Source organism: Fragaria vesca, linkage group LG6 (assembly GCF_000184155.1).
Source record: "Fragaria vesca subsp. vesca linkage group LG6, FraVesHawaii_1.0, whole genome shotgun sequence".
Taxonomy (NCBI): domain Eukaryota; kingdom Viridiplantae; phylum Streptophyta; class Magnoliopsida; order Rosales; family Rosaceae; genus Fragaria; species Fragaria vesca.
The window spans coordinates 35,614,373-35,641,137 of record NC_020496.1 but is presented as its reverse complement, the minus strand read 5'-3'; the positions used below and the strand labels follow the sequence as shown (position 1 = coordinate 35,641,137).

Genomic DNA, 26,765 nt, shown 5'->3' with positions numbered 1-26,765 from the left:
CTATTAACACATTCCTTTTTGTTACCCTATATATTTTTCTTTTCAGGTATTTTTATTTTAATAAATAAATAAATCTCTATTAATAAAGCCAGAAGAGATGTGAGAATGGTTAAATTTTTTATGTTCCGAAAAAACCACAAGTTTATTATTCTTCACCTATATTTGCATATTGTGTATGGATAGTATAGTCATTTTGAAATAAGAGAGGATTCCGCGGGAGAAATCGGAAAAGAAAAAGAAAAAGAAAAAGAAGGTTGCAGTTGCGAACTGCCAAGACACGATCTCCAGTATTCTCCACAGTTCCCATTGACGATAACTGCAAGAAGGACGTGGGGATACATCTTATCCCCTGTTTCCATCCGCATTGCGTGCGAAAAAGGAAATAAAAGAAGCAAAGAAGAGCATAGCAAAATCAAATCCAAAAAGTCAGAACTAATAATTTGGATTCGCGCCATCGGTTTTACGTAAGTGATTTTGATTGTGGTAATCAGATTTGTCAAATTGGGTCATGGGTTTTTAGTGGGGTTCCGATGATTGTATTTGGGATTGTAAGGGAAACTGTTGAAATTTGGGGATGAATGCGATACTAGTTGCATGGGGTGGAATCAAAAATATGGGGTTTGGCTTGGAATGTATAAATCGACGGAAATTATTGATTTTCAATGTTTAATTTCAGTTGTTGGCGATTTGCAAATGAACCCAGAATAATTGTTGATTAGGACTACGAATGCGGGGATATCAATCATATGAAAGACTGGTAAGAAAATTTTCAAATTGTTGTTTGTATGCCTGTTGTTCTTAATTGGTTCTTCTTTTTCTTTGTTTGAAACTCTCAGAAGTTCCAATTTCTTTCATTGCAGGTAACTTAGCTTTCCATTTCTTTAAATTTCAGACCCATCTCTATACGGATTCATTTGTTGTTACTATTTAAAGTTAGGTACTCTGTTCAGGTATGGTCTGCAAGTTTAAAAGGCAGTACCAATTTGTTTTACCTATTTCTTTCTGAGATGGTTAATTGGTTATATCTTTTGATCTCAGAATCGCTCCCCTGATTTAGTTTGCATTTGCTAAAATTTGATTGCTTTTCGCAGACCCCATCAGTAAAATTTGAACCTTTGTGCTCCATATGTGTCAATTTTTTAAGTAAACAAGCCTTCAAATTAGCTTCTCTTTGTAAGATTTCAATTCTGCTATGGCAGAGTTTATAAGCTTTAATTGCTCATTAATCAAGTTCAGGTTGAGTTAACTATGAAGCTTAGTTTAGGGGAGCTACTACTAAGTGCAAGAGCCAAGAAGATAAGGGCCTATGAGAAAATGGTTTCTTATCCTTTTTTTTTTTTTCTTCTTCTCAGATTCATTCATTTTGAGCTTTTTAGTTTTGTTACAAGTTTTTTGCGTGTAATGTGTTTATTGTAAAGAGATTTGGATGTAACTTACAATTTTTTTTTTCACAAGTGAAGCATAAACTGATATAAACTTGGTGCCCTGCTTCCTTTCTTTTCTTTCTTTTTTGGCTTCTTTGGCTTATCTTTCTTCTGTTTCGTACTCTAGAACTGATGTAATAAGAACTGGTTTGTGTATGGCTAAGTTCAGGTCAATCAACGTATGCCTGACTTCTTTTTCTTTTGTTGTTTTGTTGTTTTTTTGTCGTCCTTAATGCTGCTCATGCTATTAAAATTGGTTTTCCATTGTGATGCAATCTGAAACGTATGCAAACTGACCCCTTAATGTAGTGATTAGAGCTGTGTGTAATTTCTTTCCTTATTAAGTATGTCATTTCATGCTTGGTTACCGATATTGTAAGTTCATAGTGTTTTTTTTACAGTAAATAAAATAATAAATGATTATGTTAAGTGTTAACTGTTACATAGAAAGTCATTTCACATAAATGGCAAGCTGTAGCATGCATGTTGCTACAACTATAGCATATGGAGGCTGATTGAAAATTCAAGTGATATGAAGGACATGATTTTGGTAGTGCGTGAAATCTGAGAAGCAAAGGACTTCTTTTTTGTTTTTGTTTTTAAGAGTTTAGGAGTTTGAGAGTTCAATTCATTTGTATTATGCTGAAAACTGTTTGATTGTCTATGAATGTTACAAAGAAAAATAGTTGAGACAGTCCTGCATGCGTTAATAAGTAAATAGCTAACTAATGTTAAAGGCGAAAAAAGTTAAATGCACGAAGCAGAAAGTGAACCCAGAAAGGGAGAAGCAAAACAAAAGTGAACCCAGAAAGGGAGCGTCAAAACAATTTGGGTGAGGTTTTGTGTTCAATTAGATGAGTTTGGGTCTCCTCTGTTTTTTTTTTGTCTTCAAAGAATCAATGTGTATGCAATTTGGGTGGGAAGCAAGTGTTTTGATAGTTTTGTTTTTGTTTTGTTTTTCATCGATATCAGTCAAAGTACCAAAGGCTCACTAGTGGTAAATCCTTGATTCTTTTTGTTGTTCATTTTTCATCTGTTCTATATACGCTCCTGTTTAGGAATTAGCTTTTCAACTGTCTTAGATGTAAATGATATACTTTTCTGTAATGCTGTATTACTTTTGTCGTTCTTTTCTTTCTAATCTGTGGTAGTAGATATATAACAGGCTTCCTATTGTCATCAATTTATGCCTCTTTCTAAGTCAATGAACTTTATTGATTGTTTGATTGAACAATAGTGACAATGAATGTTTCTATGTTTTGGTAAATGGAGCTATTAATTCTTTTCATTGCTCAAGTGATTGGCTTACAATCTCAACGTGTCCATACTAACTTTTTGTGTATGAACAGTTGTGTTTTTGTTTTTAGCCGGAACAATGTGGGAGCGGTTCGGCTTACATATGGGCATATGGCTCTATATCAATGCTCACCCCTCTCTCGATTTGTAGTTCAACTTCAACCCCAAAAAGAGGAGCATATCAAATCAGTACTCTGACCTCTTGATTTGCAGTTCAACTTCAACCACATGAGGGCAAAGAGGAGCATATCAGAAATCAGGTATTCACGTTGCCCTGCAAATAACCGATTGGGGTCGGTATTTGCTGCTATAGGATCCCAATTGCTTGGTTCATATGTCTGTGTTTACGCTGAAACTATTTGATCTGTAACTTTTGCATCTTTGTTTTTTTACCTTCAACATAGGTCATTGCAAAGGTGTATCTTGGTGGAAAGGAAATTGCTGGTTTAGGAAATTTTCAGATTTGTTTTGCATTGATTTAGGAATCCTAGATTTAGGAATCCTATTTCTATTATTTTTGGTTTTTCATGTTACTCATTGGAATTGGATTATCATTGTTAGGTATTGTTCGCTGAGCGGATTTACGTTCAATAGCAGTTTCTTTATGCTACCATATCATGACACTGTAAACAAGCAAATTGGTGCAAATTGGTGGTCGTTCTTCAAAGCATAAACACAGAAAAAGGTATGCTTATGCAAGCGAATTTAGGGGTTGTGGTTTAGTGATTTTTGTTGTGTATTATCATTGTTATGTGACTGTTGATTAAGAGTTTATTCAAGTTTCAAACTTACAGGTTGCAATTTTTGGGTACTTAGTACACTGCTGAGAATCCTTTTATCATTTACTTTTTTGTTGCAATTTTTATTTTCTTTGCTTAGGAAGTTGATCTTGCTAAAGCTTATAAGAGCATCTCTAACAGCTTCTCAATTTTGGGGAATATAGAGCTGTTTTTAGGTCCAACAGTTTCCCCATCTCATTCCCCAAAATGGGGATATAGAAGAAAGAGAAGCCTTCATTCCCCAAATTTGCAGCAAAGCCTTCATTCCCCAAAATTAAATTCTTCACATGCTCTAACGAATTCAAGACAACAATAGAATATTTGATTGAGTATTTTATTGTTACAATGAAATATATAATGTTTTTTGTTATAATCAATAATGATATAGTATATTTTTTTGTTGTATTAAATGCTGAAATCTCTAAAATGGAGAAGCTGTTGGATTTTAAGCATAATTTTTTTAGAGATTTTAGCTTTTGCTTCCCTATTTTAGAGAAATTTTGGGGAAGCTGCTGGAGATGCTCTAATAGACTTCATTGGAATTTTGTGAGGGAGGTGCTTTAGGAAATTGGATTTTGGGGTGGGGGATCATGGAGCTAATTATGCCATTGTTACTGCATTTAAGTACAGAACCATTGATGCCGAGTTCCAAGTTGTGTTTCAAATAAAATAGACCATTTATCTCCTTATGTTGTGGTAGATACCACTTTGAAAGGAATGAGATTTAAAGAGTTTCTCACTATTTTGTTTTCATTGCAGATTAACAGAGATGAGAATGACTTGAAGATGTGTTCATCTCAATACCCTCAAGTTCTTTTTAGGTCTTGAGTTTGCTAGATACAATTTCATATTAAGCTTACATTTGGGCTTTTCATGGCCTGGACTCATATTGTGGTTAGGCAAATTATTTTCTTTTCTTATTTTGTGAGGAAGAGCCTAATATGAAATTGTGATTCTTTTGTATTGTTTGACGTGAAGTTTAGATTTTAGCCTTTTGAATCTGATTTTAGCATTTTCACCAGGGCAGTCCTTTTAAGAGAAGGGAGAGAGTAGAAATATTGTTTAATGAGTGCAAATTTCCAAACGAATTATCCAATTCCTGAAAGAAAGGAGCATGGCGCAGTCATGATTTCAATCATGACACACGATAATGAACGATAACAAAACCAAACGCACGCGGCCCTGCGTGTGCAAAGAAAGCTAGTAAAAATAAAACAGTAAAAAACAAGGATAAGAAGCCGAACATATCTGCCGCAAGTAGTTTGGACTTTAAACAAGTACAGTCAATTTCCAACTCGAAAAGAAAAAGAAACAGAAAAACCTAGTACAAATAGAGAGAGAAAAGCTCTGACAACACGCAGCCGCGCAACCTGACGACCAAAACAAAGTGCAGCCGCATCGCCGGCGATTATTGAGGATGTGGATCGGCGTATATTTGACAGTTGTTTTGGTTATCTATCACGGACGCTATTCCAAAAAGACCCATCTTCATAATCCAAGTTTGGATGAGAATTTGGAGGCAGGAGTCCGAATGTGCACGGCAGTCATGATGCTGATGGCTTGTGTAGTTGTTGGTGCAATTGTTGTGCATTTTCTGGAGGGTCTGGCCTTCGTTGAGTCATTATTGTTGTCTGTGGGATTTGGAGACCTCTCTTTCAAAACCAATTCCGGGAGTGTTTTTGTATTTGTTTGGATGTTGTTTACAGTACAGTGTTTATCCAGGACCGTCCGTAATGTCATGATTTACTCGTATTTTGTGGTTGGGGATTTGTTCGGGTGATGAGGAGGTTTATGTGTATGTACTCTGTTTCGGATCCATGGAATATTAGTATCTTTGAATTTTAATCAAGTTTTGTCTGTGTGGTTTATGTTTAGTTTCACAAATTTCTAATGCTTTACAATTGACTTGTCACGGGATTGTAAATCATGGTTTATAATAGGATTCAATTCGATTAGAAATTGTTGCAGGCAAGTATGTAGGGGTACCATATCCACAGCCATGGACGATGTAGGGGGTACCTCTTCGCCGTCGACTCCTCTTTCCCCTTCATCAACGCCTTCTCCGAAACCGACGGCGCCGCCTTATCGCACGCCCCTCATTCCCAATCTATTGAGCAGAATGGACACTAGAAATTCTTATGCCAATCTGCTCACTGATTGCTCGAAGGTAAAGAACCAAATTCGACTACCTCTTCATCCCTCAACTTATTCAGTGAGCAATAAGTGTGTGAATTGTAAATTCAACTTTTCCACGTTGATTTTGCTTATCTAAAAAATGGAAAGGCTGAACGTGGAAAAGTTAAGTTGAGAGATATAAGTGAGCAAGAAGTCTGATTTGTGTCTCTTCTGTTTTGTAACTTGTGTAGTTAACTAGAAATTCTGTATCTATCCCTTTCAGTTTCTGTTTTTCTCATTTCCTCATCTTTTCGCGGAGTGCTAAATGAATTTGGAAATGTGTACCATGATCAGATTATGTCTTGAAACCAATATAGTTGCCCGAATTTGGTCATTCATTAGAAATGGTGATCTGATCACTTCTGCTTGTTGGATTGTAGACTGATATCAGATCTGGTCGTCGTTAATGTCTCTGCAACCTGTGGTGATATTGCTTTTGCTTGTGCTGGACAACTGGTCTGTACATACACATCAACAGTCATACATTTATGAACTTATCATAGAGCATCTTGTAAATTTGACTATACTTAATGTTTCTTATTGTGTTACTTTGATTTATAACTTTGCAGGTCATATCAGGGTATTTGCTAGCCAAATCTGTTATTGGACCTGGAGGGTTCACTTTGTTAGTGAAATGGTTCAAGTATGTTCACTTTGCTTTATTATCTTATGCAATGGTTTATATGTTATGATATTGTAAGCATAAAGGTCTTGGTCATTTGCTCTCGTCACATGTGTAGAAGTGACTGATAATTTTGGAAAGAACGATGCATGAACAGTCATTTTTCATATACATTATTGAAAGAAAGAAAGAAACATTTCTAGTACTCATTCAGATGATTCTAGCACTTTTTCAGTCGCTCAGATACTCTTAAGTCTGTTGTCTTGGAGTATGCAATAAAATGTTCTTGGTAGCTATATTGAGCATGCCTCATGTAAGAAACACAACCAGGACTATTCTGTACGCAGAGATAGAATTTGTTCTCCTTTCTAAAATTTAGATCGTTAACTGATCCCTCGTATTTAGGTTATCTTTATGTGTCTTATTCATATTTTCACTGTGGTATATGGATGCAGGTTGAAACTGTAGCTCAGTTTGGTGTGATCTTTCTTCTTTTTGCTTTGGGCTTAGAGTTTTCCACAACAAAGTTAGATCCTCTCTCTCTCTCTCTCTCTCTCTCTCTCTCTCTCTCTACCGAAGTTTTTGCTTACTTATGATTATTTCAATGTGCAACCTTCCTACACCTAGTGTTTTAGGCATTGCAAAATTACAGGAATAGATGTTGCCACAAAAATTATAAAAGTACCTGCTAGATTATGGCATGGGATGGTATCATGGAAATGAATAAGTAGAGAATGATAAGATGCCCTTTATAACCAGTATCCCATGCCATATTCTAGCAGGTACTAGTAACATGGCAATGAATAAGTAGAGAATGATAAGATGCCCTTTATATAAGGGGTGTGTTAATAGCAAAAAAGGGTGTGTTAATTGCACCACCCTATGCAAAATTATACTGTTTATGTTTTTCCACTTTAGTTTAGTTTGGCTCTTTGTTAATGTCCTTTTATAATAGTGTTGTAGATTATTTCTTCTTGGTGCTTTATTCCTCCAGCTACTTTGCCTGTGTTTGGGTTTACACTGAGTGACAATTTCAAAATATCGTACTAGGATGTAGCATCTGAGTCCTTAAAACTAATAGGATGGAGTACCAGTAGCTATTCTTCTGTGTTGGAGGGGTGAGAGGTGCAGTATTTGTGCTAGACTTACACTTTCCCAAGACACCCTTAATCACATAGAGGCCTTAATTGAAGTTACTGGCAGTAGTGGAACTTCCACATTAAATTGGACTACTTTAGGTCTCTATTCTGATTGCATGTCTACCTTCTGAGTCTTTCTATGCTGTATCCTATCGTTCATTTGTAATTTACTGAAGTTGCTGATAGTCGTAGAATGATAGCACATGAAATTGACTGGTATATGCCTCTATTCTGCTCTTGCATCTTGACATTCAGTATTTCTGGTTATATCTTTAGCACTCTTTGGTATTTAGTTTCTATGTTCGTTTATTGGACGGGTGTGCTTAAGATAACTATAATCGACATTGATTGTGAAGCCATAGCTTTCGCTAATGTAGACTGGATTATACAATGTTTTTTTTATTCTCAATGCTGCAGTTCTGATTGGATGCTGTTTGCAGTTGTGTGGAGGTAAAATTTCTGAGGGCGTATTCGTTGGCGTGTTCCTTTCAATGTCTTCAAAAGCAGTCGTAAACTAACGTAAACCTTCTTCATGCATTATCTACATCCACAAAGATCTGCCCCCTCATTTACAGTTTTTTTTTTTTTTTTTTTGGGTGCATGTTGTTTCGATCCATGCCAAATTCTTTTTGTCTGAATCCATGCCAAATTCTTGAAAGGTATATCTGATTAAAGACAATGAATATCAAGGTACTGTTGCTCTGGACCTGGTGATGGCTGCCTGGCTGGATGATCATAACTGATGCTTCTTGAAGCCAATAACGGGTGCTTGGACTATGGCAGTGTCTAAATCCATGTTTCTAATTTGCATTGTAGAAACAGTGGCAGGCCGACTGGCCGGGCATGGAGGTTGCAAGCATGCCGAGATTATGGGATTCACTAATCAGGAGTATTGATTGTATTCATCGATCACTTCTCCCTTTTCAAATTCAGTAACTCTCCATGGACTTCATGCTTCTTTCCTTGGAACTCAAATTCCACTCGAAATTCCGTGTCACTGGCATTCCAATTAACAGAATAATTAGAACCCAATCTATCAAAATCAGAAATGCCAAATCTATGGGTTCTTAGGACTTTACCTCAATATGCTAAGAGAAGAAGAATAACGTTCATGCCTGTGGCTTTCTACAACTCAAATCGGTGTCGACGGTACATAGCTAAACGACCCAAACTCCATCTCTGTTGTATCCTTGAACTGAAGATTAACATCCCACCATGAATATTTAGCAGCCTTGTCTTCTTGAACATGAACAGAGAGACAGACAGAAAGAAAGAGTGTTCGTAAGAGAGGGAGAGAAAACGGGAGAAGCTTCTGGTCATTCTGATCAAAGCTTATTAATTTGTTGCTCATATATATAAAATTACAATGTTGCCCTCCTTAAGCCCAAACATGTGACCCAATCGGGTTATTCCAAGCCTACACTATAGGCCCAATTCAAAAATGAAACCTCTCGAATTCAACTAAATCGAGCAATGTCCGTCTACTATAGAAATCGTTTACTAGGAATTATCAAGACTTCAATTTCATAAAGTCATAACTTTACGGGGTCTCACAGTTTGCCTATGAATTATTGGTCTATTCAAGTCAATTAGTTATGTATGCATCGGAAATATTTGAAGAACAAAAGTTGAATGGTTAGAGATTTGATTTGGGGTTTCGATGATTGTTAAGCACCTTCAGAAAAATTAGATGTGAAATCTTTAGTTTATGGTCTGATAATGAAGTATATGTTTTATGAGTTTATGAATTATGATAGAGTCGGTGGTAATTTTCATGAAAGCTTTTCGAAAGTCGAAGGCATTTCTTTGGTATTTAGGAAGTTTGCTAATAAGGAAATTTATTTAACAAAAAGAGATGCGACATAAGCGTTGGTTTCAACCACGATTTAATCTCAACTGTTATGTTCAAGTATATAAAAGGTAATGTATATCGTACGTATCAGAACGCTCAAGAAGCTTAGTGAGCTCGAGACTGAAGACCCGCGCTGACGACCAAACCTATCTTCGTCCGATCACTTCATGGCGGCGCACCGGTACTATTTTATTAGTCTCGTCACCATCGTCATTGATGAGGGTCAGGGCCGAAGGGCTAAATGATAAAGCTTGGTACTACACAAAGTCTTTTTCTATTCAAGACATTTTCAGTGTCTCTCTCTCTCGCACCGTCTTCTCACTATTTTGAGGTGTATTTACTTTGGGGTTGTTTTATGCCCCCGAACAAAATACCAAAACAAAAAAAACAGAGGTCAAGCTGACCTAGTGTTAATGAGTAAACTATTTATCTTTTGGTTGAAAGTGGAAAGGTGGATGATAAAAAGAAGTGGGCTTTCGCCTAAATTGCAAGAAAGAAAAGAGGTGATCCACCGGCCCGCTATTGATTTTCCCTCCCAAGACTAGGAGCCGGCGTCGTTTTCCGCTATTTTCTCATTTTCGAAATCCACATATATCGGAAAGAGAAGAAAAGAGAAGAGAAGCGAAGCGACGCGAAGAGAGAGAAGACTGAGAAGCGAAGAGAGAAAGAGTAGAAGGACTTAGACGACGAAGAGCGAGGCGGAGAAATCGAAGCTCGATCAACAATGGAGGATGAATCCGGTAAGTAGCCGCTGTAAGTTCTGATTTGTATGGACGAATTCAATTTCAATTTTTGCGATACTGATCCAGATCTGTTTCTCTTTCTTCGCTAACCTAGATGAACAATCGGAGAAAGCTTCAAGCTGATCGGAATCGCCTTACCTTCACCTGAGTCCCCGATCACAACACTATCACGGTAAGCTTCGGATCTTCAGTCCGCAATTTCTTTAGTCAATTGATTATGATTCTAGTGTTGACCTTGATCAATTTCTTTACACTATCACTGAAATATCGACTTGTGATCGAGCTTTGGTACCTGTAACAGTGAAATTAGGCAAAATATAGACAATATGTATGAGATTGGGTGCGGTTGCATAGTAAGAGTTGATGATTGTGCATATCTAGGTTATCTGTAACAGCAGGAGGTATCAAACTCTGTATATTATGTATTCATGATACTGTTTATAGCATTCTATCATTTCAATTTCGCGATTGTCGATATCTGGTTCTGCTTCCTCAACTGGTGTCCATTATAGCCACCAGTACGTTGTTCTGCTATAGATGTGATCGATTTTTGGTTCTGCTTCTTCGGGTTTTTTCCTCTGCTTGCAGTCTCATCCTAAGATGTTTGCTATCTTGAATCTCTTAAGATGTCCATTGTTATCAGCAGCAGTTTAAGTGCATTTTATGTGCTCCTTGTTCAAGTGCCTACTGTTGTTGGAATCTGACTGTACAAGTTCTCATTAGAGTTAAAATTCTCTTGCTCTTGTACACGGATGTTGTTAAGGTCCAGGACCTTTTCATCAATTAAGATGGTTCTACACCCTTTTGTCTCCTCCTGCTCGCTCCTTTATGTCTATTTCAACTTCCTTCGAGTCTGTTTCACCTTCATCTAAAGCTGTTGGAATCTGCTTTTCCAAGACCCTCTTTCGGGTTGATTTCCTCTACTTTTGCATCAATAACTTCAATGCGCTATGGTACTTCACGTGTTAAGTTGATTTCCTCAAAGTTTTCTGATGTATGTTTGTTCTCTCTTTTTTTTCATTCTTCCTAATGACTTGGAACTTGATATACAATCGAGAATTAGTTCTCAATAAATGTCGTCCCCTACTTGTCCTGCATCATAATCAACATAGCGTAAAATAGTGCATACTGCATGCATATATCAAACTTTATCATTAGCCATGTTCTTATTCCTATATATAACTTGCAGGTGTACTTGGTGGTCAATTTTCCACAGCTGTTGAACTTTGTCGCAGGCTTTTGCTGTTATATGTTCCCTTTGACAACCATGTAAGCTATCAGACTGCAGTTTCATTTTATTAAGCAAACACCTATTCTACACAGCTCTACATAATCTCTGCACAGTGATCCTTAACTCATTACAATTTATTGAGGTCTAGAAGTTACTGCACATTGCAGTTTTGTTGTTTCGATTTTGCATTGATTGCATTCAGCATGTGAAACCGGCCTCATAAACATAAGTCTTTTTGTTCAGAGATTTTTCTATTTTCAAGTTGCTTGGTGAAATGGTTTTTGATTTGCATGAATTGCCTGATAAGGTTATGTTTCTAAGGCCACTGTGTGGGATACCTAGGACCCTGTAGCTCAATGCTAGAATACTATAATTCTTCCTACTTACTTGATTCTCTGTGCATGGTTGGTTTCATAAAATCCTTAATGGCTCTAAAGTACCATATTTCTCGGCTAAATTGAATTTCCTAGAATCCAGTAAGAGAACATTGTTCTAAAGGTCTCCCCTGCATCACTATAGATATAGCTCAATATTGTGCAAAATTCATGAACTCACACTATACTTTTATCTCATATTTTGTTTTCATTCTATATATGTCAGGAAACTGTTTACATGCAGGTTCTATTGTATTGCCCTCTGTACAAGCCTATATCTTGCCTACCTAATTTTTGGGTATCTGATCACATTTTCCTTTGAGCCCCCTCCGAGTTTCCTCGACTCCTTATTGTTTGTCATTGTCACCGTGACAACCATTGGGTATGGCAATGTGACTCCTAATACAAATGTAGCCAAGTATTTAGTGGTTGCTTTTGTTTTACTGGGTACTGTAATGAGTGCCGTCTTTGGTAATCCACTTGGAGATTTGGTTAATGCGGTAGGGGATAAGTTGGAGAAGTGGTTTTTCAAGTCTATCAAGACCACTAGTGACAAGACAAAACAGAAGTTGAAATTCTTCTTCGCAATAGGTTGGATAGTGTTTGTCGTTGGCACTGGATTTTTAGGGATATGGATCTGGGACGACACAACGAAGATGAATCACAATGGAGTTAATGCAACGAATCACAATGGAGCAAATGCAACGAATCACAATGGAGTCAATGCAACCCATCTGGTTAATGCAACCTATTTTTCTGTAATTTCTGCATATACGATTGGATATGGAGACTTCCATTTCTCAGCCACTGCTGGGAAGAGGTTTGCCTTAGTGTGGCTTCCTTTAGGGACTGCAATTGTTGGTAGTGCTACATCTTACTTATGTGGACACAGGTGGGTTTTTATGAACTTCCCTCTCCCTCGCCCTCTCTCTCTGTTACATGTTCCTTTTGATCTTTTCTTTTATATTGTTTAGTTTGATGTGCATGTATACTGATGCTTCAGTTGTGTTTTAGGCTTTGTGCGGTTTGCATCTGGAAGGATAAGAAGACCAAATCATTGATGGAGGTCGAGACAATGATAGTTCCAGGGCTAGTATTTGGGAATGGTATTCTTGTTGAAGCTAACCCAATATTGAAAAAGCATTGCCTTGAACACACAGATGCAGAAACTTCCCTAAAGTTTCTAAGTGCCATACTCTCGTCAAGAATCTATGAATGTGAGTTTGTTCAAAGGCGGGACCTAGTACCAGCCCCTGCATTTTCTCGTGCGTGCAGTTCAAGCCCAGAAGAAGTAGAGATATTACTCAATAGAGAACTTGTGAGTACAAATATACTTATAGTATATCTCCTGTTCCTAATGTTGCTTTCATTCATAGTTGTTTTAGGTTCCTAATGTTGTGATGTATGCAGGGTTCATCCTACAAATGGAGAGGGACTTATAACTTCATGGCAAATGCACTGATTGAAAAGGAGAGGAGGGGATTCACATGCACATTTATCCTGCACGGTTGCAACCCCAAATAGTTATATTCCTCCTCCACTGCCAGAACTGCCAGAACAGCCAGAACAGGTACTTTCACTTGTTGTGATCCCCAATGATCTACTTTCTAGCTAAGTGACTCTTGGAAGACATGCATGTATGCCTACTTAATGCAAATAAAATAAATTAGATTTGGTGATCATATCCATATGATATTTGGTTTTTTCTGAATTGGAAATGGAGTATAAGCCTTGTTCAATTCTTGTTTGCAAAGGTTGTTAGGAGGAAATTAATAGAAGATATAGTAAAGTATGCAGCCATTTTGGTCTCTCGCGGGACTTGCATTCAAGAATCCGATGACCATGCCAAATCTATTGCTGCAACTGAAAATTCAACCTACGTACCTTCATGTGACCACACCGACATCATCACTGGCTATGGAACCATTGGGGTGGAGATAATCACTCAAATGGTTAGAGGTGGAAAAATTGATAATCTCCATGCAATTTTCGTCCCCATTGGTGATGGCAACCATATTGCTGGAATTGCTGCGTACATAAAGAGAGTTTTCCCAAAGGTTTGTTACCTTATGGTTATTTCTTAGTGTTGAACTTGAATTTCTACGTTTTATGCCTCAGACCAAGCTGATATCATGTGGCAGGTAAAAGTTTTCGGTGTGGAGGAGAGCAATAGAAGTGTAATGGCATGGTCATTCTATAAAGACAAGAGAGTCTTATTTGTGAAACAAAATGGAGAAGTACTAGTAGAAGCCATTGGTGAAGAATGCTTCTCCATTTGCGTTGAGTTTCTTGATGGTATAATGATTGTAGATGAGCATGCTATATCCACAGCAAATGAGGAGGTACGAGAAAAAACTTGTATATATTATTGAAATGCTGCTCATGGTGACCGTCTTGTTTCTACTTTCTAGCCCTATGGATTAACACATGTCATACTTGGTATATATGCAGATCACCAAGGACATAGGAGGGGATGTTAGTGCCCTATGCATTGCTGGGGTGCAATGTTACTGCTCTAAGTATGTGGGAGAGGTTTGCAACAAGAATATTGTTGCTGTCATTGATGAGTGAATTTAGTGTTAACTGGGGTTTGATTTAGGCCTAAGAATGCTAGCAGTAGTGAAGTAGAGCTGAAGTGGCGGATCTCAGCTGTGTGGAGCCTATCGTATAGAATTGATCTAGTTTAATTACTGTAAGAGTACTAATGAGCTTGTTGTAGCCAGAAATCAACACTAACTTGCTTCTCCTATTGTTCTACATCATAAAAGCTACAGTTCTGAGCAGTATTATTTTGAACTCTTTGAAATTTGGCCATATAAGAATGCTTAACATGCATTTCTTTTTCAAGTGATGTGGTTGTCAATCCATTAAAGATAGAAGTTGTAATATACTAAATATCACAAAGGTTTATACATGACAAGTTTGAGCTATCATTTTGTTTTTTTTTTAGAAAATAAGTTTGAGCTATCATTAGAGAGCCTATATAACCAAATGAAAAAGAGCATTGGGCAACCTAACATGTAACAAACTCTAGATACCAAAGCAACACAAGAAAAACCGAGTGTGAACCATGTTCTAACCCTAGTTTATTCAATGACCTAGAAACTACCCGAAACTAGGGCTCTCCCAAGGGTGTCGCCATCAACATGCAACTGGCTCGGTGCTTGCCTCCCAAATTTCCGCCACCGCATGCTGCACATATATGATATATCGCAGCACCCATGCTAGCTTTATCCTTGGACTTGGCTAGATATATATGGCCTTGAAAGCGCTCTCCTTGTTTGACCCCAAATGTAAATTTGGATATTCATCTAATGTCATAAGTTGTAAGTCTATTTCATGGTTTAGGACCTTTGGTCACAGCATCGCTTTAGCCATATTGTACAAGAAGACACAACTTTGTGTAAGATAGAACAACTCAGTTAAGAAGTAAATCCTGTATATAAAAAAAAGAAAAAAAAGAAAAAAGAAAAAAAGAAGAAGTAAATCCTGTATATAATCCCATCGTGGCGAAGGACAGCCGAAACCCTAGTAGCATATATATATATAAGGAATACTCCTTCATTATTTATAGAGATAGAGAAGTGCTAAAACTCCAAACCCTAATAAGAACTAATTGTTCTGGTTTTGTTGGTGTAGGCAATTCTATAAGATAAGTCGAATGTAAGTAGTACTTAACATCAGTACTCTCCATCTTTGATTACATGATTGTTACATGCTACTTGCTCGATTTGAAGCTAGTTTGGTTAGTTGTTAAACTTATGTTGGGTATGATTATGGTAGATTATGAGGCGTTTGCAACTTGCAAGCCTTGTTGCACTAATTTAATTTATCTTTTTATCCCTATTCGATCCTGTGAACAGCTTGTGCAGGTATACTTGATTAACTAGTTGATCTTCTTCTTTTTTTTCCAGGCCCAATCAATCAAGAATATAACTTCAGAAGATCGACAATGGGTATCAGTTGCAGTAGAGTTGATGGTAGAATTAATGCAACAAGTTTTGAAGATGACACATTGAAAAATAAACTTTGCCGTCAATTGGAATTAGGAGATGGTGAAAGTGCCCGCCATGGAGTAGTCTCTGTCTCGAATAGGTGGTCTGAACATCTTCCGGATGACTTGATCGAGATGTTGCTGAAGCGGTTATCACTTATTGATTCACAAAAGTTCTCTGCTGTGTGTACATCATGGAGAAGAGCGTCGTCAAAATGGTGTCAACGTGCCACCCTTTTTCCATGGATCTTGAAATGGGTTCGGTCTGTGGACTCGTCAACTGTACTCTGTAGTCTCTATAGTCCAAGTGAAGACAGTGTCTATAATTTTACGTTTCCAAAAGCAACTGCGGATCCTTCGTATTATACATCCTTCCTAGGGTGTATTGATGGATATTTGATCATGAGAGATTATAAAATGCAAAAGTCGACTAGCTACACTCCTTATGGATGGAGCATCAACTACTTGTCGAACCCGATTACAGGTGCTCGGATTATGCTGCCACCCTCCAATGAATCATCCATGATATCTGCAGCCTCCTCAAACCCGAAATCTTCTGACTGCATTGTAGCTACAATACTAACACCACTCACATACAGGTTGGCGTTTTGCAGGCCAGGTGACAAATCATGGACTTACCAATCAGGCCCCAAATATGAAATTCGTTTTGATGAGCTTCAATTCCATAAGGATGGGAAGTTGTACGCATTCGCTAAAGGGGGATATGGTGTTCGATATGTAGTTGTTTTTGATCCCCTAGAGGTTTTTTCAAAAGCCAAAAGTCAGATCTACGTAGGCAAGCAATTTGAAATTGGAAGTTTAATTGCAGGACACATGAATCTGTATGGAATTGAGGCTAATCCTTACTTCATGATAGCTTCTGAAGGTGAAATTTTGCTTGTATGGAATCGGCATAATGGTACAGATAAACACTCCCAACTTCGTCTACAGAATCCAGATGCACCATTTTGGGTGTTCAAGTTAGACCTTGGCCCCGAACCTGCATTGACAGAGACTACTCTTGAAAACCAGACAATGTTCGTTAATCCATATTATAGTTTCTTACGCTTGAACAGACATATCTCGATTCCATTGTCCAAGCTAACCAGTTCAGTGTCAGCGGTATTGAAGGACAAGGCGTTTGATGGAGTCGGAGGTGGAAACTGCATATATTATGCAACAAACACGACTGGTCATTTAGTGATTGGCATCTATAACTTAGCTGATGGAAAAACCGACTATTTTTCAGCAGACAATTACATTGATGGAAATAACGATTCGCCGTATGGACTTGGTTGGTTTCCACTAGTCTCTTAAGTTTATCATTTCATTGAATAACTCTTGGCTTGGGTTATTCAGTTATGTGCTATTACTGCTATCCCAATTACGTACGCGTGCAATTAAGAACTTTTTTTTTTCTTAATCCGTTATTAGTTAACTTGTTGAAATTATATATGCATGTGTCTCAAGAAATCAGACATGTACTCATGGGAATCAATCCATTCTCATTTCTCCACCTTAATCATGCAAAGAGTCATCGTGGCCGGGTCCTATCTCTTGGAGCTTGATAGCACTTTATGATGAAGCTCGAGTAGCCCTACCCAGATCACTAGCCAAAGTTACCGTTGCTGCTTCTTCAAATTCATCTCCTTTACTTTCTGATCCAGAACCAGGCTTTAAGACAAATTCACTCACGTCTTGATGAAGATTCCTCAAATCAGGTACTTGAGGCTTCTGAACAAATTTTCATATTTTGCGGGAGACACCAACAAGCACTAATCTTATAGAATAATGCCCATAATCATTTATTTTTGTGTCTTCTCATAATCAAGCAACCATTAAGAAAAAAGTGGCCGCCTATTATAAGGTCGACGGATAATTATTTATTCCAGGATCTAATTTTTTCACCGCTTCTTTGTTTACAAAAATAGCAACAAAAAAAGACACAATGTTTAATGAGACTCGGCAAATGTGCCTATCTCCTCGGGACAACCGTAGTACTTTCTTCTATTATACTAAATAATGAGATTACAAGAAACACTCACTCTAGACTAACTAAAGTGGTAACACCTCTCTCTCTAGAGGAATTTTTTTCTCACTAATCTCGCAAGCCTGGCTGGATGATAATAACTGATGCTTCTTGGAGCCAATAATAACGGGTGCTTGGACTATGGCAGTGTCTAAATCCTTGTTTCTAATTTGCATTGTAGAAACAGTGGCAGGCCGACTGACCGGTCATGGAGGTTGCAACTTGCAAGCATGGCGAGATTATGGCATTCAATTTAGTGATCAGGTGTATTCATCATCAACTGCTAGATCAACAACTATGTAGTAGGTTAACAATTCTCGACTGGACAATCGAGTTTCCCAAGCAATATTCATATACAATTATTTCTGCAAGCTACAGCGATTTGTCGTGGCTACAGTGTTTTTATATGCCTAACACAAGTGATTAATGCGTATTTGCGTACGTCATACTTTGAGAATGAGAGGCTTTGTGCTGAGTCAGGGTCAGATCTGAGATTTAAAGACCTGAGGCGAATTTTAAAAATGATGTCCTTTAACGGTTATACGAAAAAAGAAAAAATAATGACCGTTATAAAAAGAAATTTCGCTGATTACAAGATGTGTATAATTAACACAGTAAATGTGCAAACTTGAATATAAATTCAAGAAGTATTCTAATATTGGTAAAATATAATGAACACGAGAAACTGAGAAAGAAGACAAAATTTAAAATTTTTATAAAAATTATATATATGTACACATATACAAATTTTTTTTTTTTTGCCCTCGACTTTATTGTGCTTGAGGCGGCGACCTCTCAAGCCTCCCCTCAGGTACAGGCCTGCTTTGAGTGCTTATACTTCTCGATGTTTGCTAACTATCCCATGGTACTTGAACCTCACGCCGTTGGAAGATTCGAACATAGGTACAGAGGTTTCTCCTAGATTCTTTCAAACCCGACCATCTGTGATTATTCTATATATTGAAAATTTGTTTTGAGACGTTATATCATACTCTACTTCCGATGACACTATTGTGTGTGTGGTTTGCCAATGAATTGGTCAGTTCAAGTCTGTATGTGGTGTGCATCACCGGAAATATTTGAAGAGTTAAAGTTGAATGTTAAAAATTTGATTTAGAGTTTCGTTGATTAACAAGGACCTTCGGAAAAATTTTGTAAAATTTCAAAGTAAAATCTTCAGTTTATAAAGGTTTGATAATGAAGTAAGCTTTATTACGGACTCGGTGGAATTTTTCATGGAAGTTTGGTCGAAGGTCTTTGTACTTCGGAAGTTTGGTAACAAAAGAAATTTATTTATTTTATAAAAAGAGGTGCGCTATATAAACCGTTGGGCTCAACCACGATTTAATCTCAACCATTGACATAAAGTATATAACGGGTAGTGTTGATCGCACACATCAGAACGCTCCAGAAGGTTAAGGTTAGTGAGCGAGCTCGAGACTGACGACCCGCGCCGGCGACCGTGTCTATCTCCGTCTTCCGGTCACTTCATGGCGGCGCACTGGTACTATTTTGTTCTCGTCATCGTCGACATCCTTCTAGGTTCGTTCAGCTGCTGGGGTGTAGGGAGAGACGAAGGCAGAAACTCTGACTTTCCGGCGGTGTTTTCTGCATTTTCCGTTGACTCCGTCGGCGAGTTACTCTGCCTGAGGTATGAAATCCGACCTCCTCCTCACGTTCTATCTGCTGGTATAATTGGTTTTCGAATCTCGATAGAGTTTTGACGATTTGTGTTTTCCGCTGTCATCGGGCTTCGTCGGAGTTCACTGTTTATGGCGGCGATTTTGGTGCTTCTGGGTCTATATAACACGTATTCCAATCAAACAAAAATTTTACTACAATGATCTTGATCTATCTAACACAAAATTCTAGCTTCAATAATTACCATTTCGAGGTGTATCGGTATTATAAATGAATTTTTTTTACAAAAAAAAGAAAAGAAAAAAGGGATCAAGGTGACCTAGTGTTAAAGTGTAAACTATTTACCTTTGGTGAAAGTAGAACGGTGGAAATAAAAATAGTGGGCTTTGGCCCAATTGATTTTCCCTCCCAACTAGGAGTCGGCGTCGTTTTTTTCCGCTACTTTCGCATTTTTGAATCCTCGTTTATCGGAGACGATAAGAGAAGCAAAGCGAAGCGAGAGAAGACTGAGAAGAGAAGAGAAGAGAAGAGAAGAGAAGCGAAGCGAAGAGAGAGAAGACCTAGACGAAGAGCAAGGTGGAGAATTGAAGGTCATCCATGGAGGATGAACCCGGTAAGGAAGAATCACCGTAAGTTTCGATTACGGACTAATTCCAGTTCTGTTTTCTTGATATGATCTGATTCTATCTCTTCACTGACCTAGATGAACAATCGGAGGAAGCCTCAAGCTGATCGGAGTTGCCTGACCTTCCCCTGAGTCCCCGATCACGACACTATCAAGGTAAGCTTCCGATCTTCAGTCCGCAAAGTCTTAAATGTAAATTTGGTCAATTGATTCTGATTCTGGTGTTGACCTTGCGAAATTGCGATTTGTTCTTCACTGAAATATCGATTTGTGAGCTTTGGTACCTGTAACAGTAAAATTAAGGCAAAATATAGACAATATATATGAGATTGGGCATAGCATGAGTTGATGATTGTTCATATATAGAATTTCTGTAACAGCAGGAGGCATCAAACTCTGTATATTATGCATTCTATCAATTGATTTCTCGATATTTGGTTCTGCTTCCTCAACTTGTGTCCATTATAGCCACCAGTACGTTGTTCTGTTATAGATGTGATCGATTTTCGGTTCTGCTTCTTCTGGAACTTGATAGACAATCGAGAATTAGTTCTCAATAAATGTTGTCCCCTACTTGTCCTGCAATTAATCGACATAGAGTAAAATAGTGCAGACTGCACTATTTTATCATGCATTATCCAACTTCATGCTTAGCCATGTTCTTATTCCTTTATATAAATTGCAGGTGTACTTGGTGGTCGCTTTTCCACAGCTGTTGAACTGTGTCGCAAGCTTTTGTTATTATATGTTCCCTTTGATAACCATGTAAGCCGTCAATCTGCTGTTTCATCTTATTAAGAAAACACCTATTCTATACAGCTCTACATCATCTCTGCTCAGTGATCCTTAACTTATTACAACTTATTGATGTCCAAAAGTTATTGCACATTGTGGTTTTGTTGTTTCAATTATGCATTGATAGCATTCAGCATGTGAAACCTCATACATGACAGGCTTTTTGTTCAGAGGATTTTCTATTTTCAAGTTTCTCGGTGAAATGGTTTTTGATTTACATGAATTGCCTGATAAGGTTATGGTTCTAAGGCCACTGTGTTGGATACCTAGGACCCTGTAGCTCGATGCTAGTACTATAAAAATATTATAAATCCTCCTACTTGATTCTCTGTGGTTGATTTCATAAAATCCTTAATGGTCCTAAAGTACCAGATTTCTCGGCTAAATTGAATTTCCTAGAATCCAGTAAGAGAAGATTGTTCTAAAGGTCTCCCCTGCATCACTGTAGTCTATAGATATAGCATTATAGCTCAATATTGTGCAAAATTCATGAACTGACACTATACCTTGTCAGTTTGTCTCATATTTTGTTTTCATTTTATTTATGTCAGGAAACTGCTGACATCCAGGTTCTTTTGTATTGCCCTCCGTATAAGCCTATATCTTCTCTACCTATTAGGAGGGTATCTGATCACACTTTCCTTTGAGGCCCGTCCGAGTTTCCTCGACTCCTTACTGTTTGTCATTGTCACCGTGACTACCATTGGGTACGGCAATGTGACTCCTGATACAAATGTAGCCAAGTGTCTGGTGGTTGCTTTTGTTTTACTGGGTACTGTAATGAGTACTGTCTTTGGTAACCCAGTTGGAAATTTGGTAAATTCGGTAGGGGATAAGTTGGAGAAGTGGTTTTTCCAGTCTATCAATACCACTAGTGACAAGACAAAACAGATGTGGAAATCCTTCTTCGCAATAGTTTGGATATTGTTTGTCGTTGGCACTTGGCACTGGAATTTTAGGGATATGGATCTGGGATGCAAAGGAGATGAGTGACACAACGCAGCCGAATCACAATGGAGTTAATGCAACCGATTGTTCTGTGTTAAATGCAACCGATTTTTCTGTGGTAAATGCAACCTATTTTTCTGTGGTCTCTGCATATACTATTGGATATGGAGAGTTCCATTTCTCAGCCACTGCTGGGAAGTTGTTTGCCTCAGTGTGGCTTCCTTTAGGGACTGCAGTTGTTAGTAGTGCTACATCTTACCTATGTGGACACAGGTGGTTTTTCATTAACTTCCCTCTCCCTCTCTCTCTATTTCATGTTCCTTTTGATCTTTTCTTTTGTATTGTTTTGTTTGATGTGCATGTATACTGATGCTTCAGTTGTGTTTTAGGCATTGGATTTGTGCGGTTTGCATCTGGAACGGTAAGAAGACAAGGATAGTTCCAGGGCAGGAATTTGATAAAGGTACTCTTGTCGAAGCTAACCCAACATTGAGGAAGCATTGCCTTGAACACACTAATGTAGAAAATTCCCCAAAGTTTCTAAGTGGCATACTCTCGTCAAGAATTTATGAGTGCAAGTTTGCTCAAAGACAGGACCTAGAACCAGTCCATACATGTTCTCGTGAGTTCAGTTCAACCCCAGAAGAAGTACAGATATTACTCAAAAGAGAAGACTGCTGCTCGAAGGAACTTGTGAGTACACATAACTTATAGTATATCTATTGTTCCTAATGTTGCTTTGATTCATAGTTGTTTTAGGTTCCTAATGTTGTGATGTATGCAGGGTTCATCCTACAGATGGAGAGGGACCTATAACTTCATGGCAAATGCACTGAATGAAATGCAGAGGAGGGCATTTATATGCACAGTTGGAAAACATGCAGTGACAGTAGCATGTGTAGCACAACTCTTGAATTCAGAAGCCAGGGTTGCGATCCCAGTTGATTATTTTTCTGCTGAACAGGTACTTTCACTTGTTGTGATCCCAAATATGCCTACTTAATGCAAATAAAGTAGATTAGATTTTGTGATCTATGTCCATTTGATCTTTGGTAATTTCTGAATTTGAAATGGAGTATAACTTTTGTTCAATTCTTGTTTGCGAAGAATGATAGGGAGAAAATTAAAGTTGTTTTAGATAAAAAGCAATGCTATAAGGCTTTCAAAGGGACTTGCATTCAAGAATCCGATGGTTATGCCAAAAAGGTTGCTACAAATCAAAACATAATCTATGTACCTTCACGCGACCACACCGACATTATTACAGGGTATGGAACCATTGGGGTGGAGATAATCACTCAAATGGTTGGAGATGGAAAAATTGATAATCTTCATGCAATTTTCGTTCCTGTCGGTGATGGGAACCGTATTGCTGGAATTGCCGCATACGTAAAGAGGGTTTTCCCAAAGGTTTGTTACCTTATGGTTATTTCTTAGTGTTGAACTTGAATTTCTACGTTTTATGCATCAAACTAAGTTGATATCATGTGGCAGGTAAAAGTTTTTGGTGTGGAGGAGCGCACTAGAAGTGTAATGGCATGGTCATTCCATAAAGGCAAGAGAGTTCTACTTGAGAAACAAAATGGGGAAGTACTAGTAGAAGCCATTGGTGAAGAATGCTTCTCCATTTGCGCTGAGTTTCTTGATGGTATAATCATTGTAGATGAGCATGTTATATCCACAGCAAACGAGGTACGAGAAAAAACTTGTATATATTATTTAAATTCTACTCATGATGACCGTATTGTTTCTACTTTCTACCCTATAGATTAACACATGCTGTGCTTGGTATATATGCAGTATATCAAGAGGGACACGATAAAGAAAGTTAGTGCCCTATGCATTGCTGGGGTGCAATAACTGTGCAAGAGGTTCGTCAGAAGACAATTGTTGCCGTGATCGATGAGTATGAAGACGTGCTGAGCTGAAAGGAATGTTGATGATTATGGATAATATGATTTGTAATCATGTAGATTAATTAGTTGACACTAGGTAGTAGTATACTTGAGATCCACGGTACCTTGGTTTAAGGATAGTTGCATTACTTGTCTGCAATCCCATTAGTTTGAGTACTCCAGAGATTCCAAAACTTCATGCAATTCTGCTATCATGAGTATCATCATTAATTTGCCTTTGTACAAATAAAAATATGGGAAATACCCACTAGCTCTAAATTTAGGGATTTTTTTCCCACTAACAAAAACCTATGTTGCACGAACACTTCACATGGGTGGAGTGTCGGACACTCCCGACATGCAGACACGAGTTTGACACGGTAAAAAAAAGTGTCCGACACGTTAACTGGCCCGACACGTCTATTTACGACATGTCACATCAGTTTTTCTCACTTAAAAAAAATTACAAATAAATAAATAAATAAATTGGCGCAGTAAAGATCCGTCGAGCATTTGCACACAAACAAAGAGAGGAAACTCAGGTTCTCTCCTCATGAATAAACATTTCCTTTTGATCAAAAAAAGAAGAGGAAACTCAAGAAACGACGCGGACGAAGAAAACATCGCCCATTCGATCTCTGCATAATTATATGAGATTATAATTATGACGTGACGTGTCGTAAATAATTTTTTTCTGTATAATTATATAAAATTTTGTGTATAATTATAATTTAGTATTTTTTATTTATTAAAAATATATAAATATATAATTCTGTTTGCCATGTCGGAAACTCAGTTTTTGAGTTTTGCCTTGTCGCCGTGTCGTGCCGTATCGTATCATTGTGTCTGTGCAACTTAGACAAAAACAGATCCTGAAATTCCCAACAACTCTATAGACTCTTAGGCCGTGTTTGGTAGACCTGACTGGAAAAGATCAGTATCCATGTCAGACTTCGATTGGAATGGAAACAGATTGGATTTGAAGGCTTAGATCTTAAATCAATGTTTAGATCTTAGATCTTAACAGTAAACAAGCTGGATCGGATAAACTTAAATTAAAGAAAAACAAAAACTCAACCCAACGAAATTTTTTTTGGCTCGATGGAAACAAGCGATTCCAGGTCAATTGAATTCACTATGGTAGAGACCCATTAGAAGAACTCATCGCTGGCGGCAACTGACATTGATTCCGGCGATTTCATTTTGTTGCAGACTTGTTGTACATGCGACGGCAATTAAAGGATCAGGTTGTCTTGATGATTGAAGATGAGACGAGGGTAGTCGTGGTTGCCGGCAATAAGAGAATCAAGTTATCTGTACGGTGGTACCGATCAATGACTTTTGAAAAGGGAGATCTGGTTCGAAGGTTGAAGAAAGATGGACAAGCACGTGGTTTTCTTTTGAGAATATAACATACTACTGCCTCAAACAGTTACATAATACAAAAAAACTCATCTTTAAAAAGATTTAGACAAATAATGACACTAAGCCTAATCCTAATATCAATAATGTTAGGCATATCCAAACTTTCACTATCAAATAACCAATATACCCTAACTTTATGATAAAACTACACATATTGCCACATTTTTTTCTCCTCCACACATGATCTAATTTACATCTCTCTCTCTCTCTCTCTCTCTCTCNCTCTCTCTCTACTACTCTCTCTCTCTCTCTCTCTCTCTCTCTCTCTCTCTCTCTCTCTCTCTCTCTCTCTCTCTCTCAAACCTCTAAACAGTGATCTGAGTAGTGTCCTTACGCTCGAGGTCGACGCGTCAATGGCGCAATTGTCGCTTAAGTAAGTCGGGCATGTGATCGACGACATCATAAGCACGATCTAGAAATCAACGATGGAGATCATCTCTCATGGCAGGGAAGCTATCTTGGGTGATAATACTTTAGAGTAGATGATATTAAAGTAGGCGGTGTGGAGCTTGACGACCTGGAGAGGGGTGGTGGTAGAGTAGTCGATCTCATTGGTAGCTTTTGAGGGATATGTCCAAGTTATACTACTACTGCTGTCATGACGATCAAATTTTGTTGCTACTGTTGTAGATTTCAGGTCTTGCTGCTACTGCTACTGTTGCCATGACAATCAGGTTTTGTTGCTGCTGTTGTAGATTTTAGGTTGCTATTACTACTGATGGTTAGGTCTTGCTGCTATTGTTGTCATGACGGTGTTTAAGTTGGGTTTCTCATTGGATTTGCAGTTGCAGAATACTACTAAATTGACGAGTACTGTCGCAATAGCAAAATTTGAGGAAAAGTACTGCAATAGCAGAATTTGACGAAAACTGTTGCAGTAGCATAACTTAATAGTTGCAGCAACATTCCGGCAAGTTCAGTAGCAGCAACATTCCAGCAAGTGCAGTAGCAACAAGTACATGTCTTGCTGCTACTGTTGTAGATTTCAGGTCTTGTTGCTATTGCTACTGATGGTTAGGTCTTGCTGCTACTGTTGGCATACGGTGTTTAAGTTGGGTTTCTCATTGGATTTGCAGTTGCAGAATACTACTAAATTGACGAGTACTATCGCAATAGCAAAATTTGAGGAAAAGTGCTGCAATAGCAGAATTTGACAAAAACTGTTGTAGCATAACTTAACAGTTGCAGCAACATTCCAGCAAGTACAATAGCAGCTAAAGCAAGACATGACTGGGTCTTATTTAATTTGATTTAATTTGTATAAGGTTAGTTTGGTAAATTAAACCATGACACATGGCAAACACAAAATAATTTGTCCTTATTTGATAAAAATTGTCTTTATTTGTTTAAAAACATTGTTAGTAGATGTATTTGTGTTTCAAATCTTTTTGAAAGAGGTATATGTAGTTTGTTATTTTCTTTTCACCTTTATTTTCTCTCAGAGTAAGCACATGGACACGTGGTTGTAGAAAGAGAGAAAACCTGGGTGGATAAGTTTTATCTTACCGTTCTAACTGGATTTGTTATGAAACTCTAACATGATAAATATTTTCTGGGAGCAAGTTATCCATCTCCCCAAACGCTATCAATCAGGTTGGCAATAATTTTTCCTATCAGGACTTATATGCGGTAAAACAAACGGTCCTTACAAAATGTCTAACTTTTTGTGTTTTCACACACACACACACACACACACACACACACACAGAGAGAGAGAGAGAGAGAGAGAGAGAGAGAGAGAGAGAGAGAGAGAGAGAGAGAGAGAGAGAGAGAGAGAG

The 26,765-nt window shown here is 37.8% G+C and overlaps 3 protein-coding genes across 4 annotated transcripts; all 3 read left to right on the top strand.

Moving 5' to 3' along the window:
* The first annotated feature begins 4,770 nt into the window (after positions 1-4,770).
* LOC101306254 (K(+) efflux antiporter 4-like) lies at positions 4,771-8,200 on the top strand. Of its 2 annotated transcripts, XM_004304441.1 has the most exons (6): positions 4,771-5,666; positions 6,055-6,130; positions 6,244-6,317; positions 6,752-6,822; positions 7,876-7,954; positions 8,095-8,200. In XM_004304441.1, the coding sequence occupies exons 1-4, from the start codon at positions 5,638-5,640 to the stop codon at positions 6,762-6,764; spliced, it is 192 nt and encodes a 63-aa protein (XP_004304489.1). In that variant the 5' UTR covers positions 4,771-5,637; the 3' UTR covers positions 6,765-6,822; positions 7,876-7,954; positions 8,095-8,200. The 2 variants fall into 2 exon arrangements, with proteins under 2 accessions (XP_004304489.1, XP_004304490.1); XM_004304442.1 differs by lacking the exons at positions 7,876-7,954; positions 8,095-8,200 and having other exon boundaries at positions 6,752-7,170.
* A 1,811-nt stretch (positions 8,201-10,011) lies between these two features.
* LOC101297077 lies at positions 10,012-14,206 on the top strand. Its single transcript, XM_004306228.1, has 8 exons — positions 10,012-10,027; positions 10,794-10,983; positions 11,880-12,527; positions 12,650-12,953; positions 13,046-13,158; positions 13,365-13,692; positions 13,777-13,977; positions 14,087-14,206. Exons 1-8 carry the CDS (start codon positions 10,012-10,014, stop codon positions 14,204-14,206), a joined length of 1,920 nt encoding a protein of 639 aa, XP_004306276.1.
* Positions 14,207-21,317: 7,111 nt separating this feature from the next.
* On the top strand, positions 21,318-23,750 carry LOC101305964 (threonine dehydratase biosynthetic, chloroplastic-like). The gene is made up of 6 exons (XM_004304440.1): positions 21,318-21,940; positions 22,057-22,360; positions 22,452-22,631; positions 22,775-23,077; positions 23,162-23,359; positions 23,468-23,750. The coding sequence occupies exons 1-6, from the start codon at positions 21,705-21,707 to the stop codon at positions 23,525-23,527; spliced, it is 1,281 nt and encodes a 426-aa protein (XP_004304488.1). The 5' UTR covers positions 21,318-21,704; the 3' UTR covers positions 23,528-23,750.
* The last annotated feature ends 3,015 nt before the right edge of the window (positions 23,751-26,765 follow it).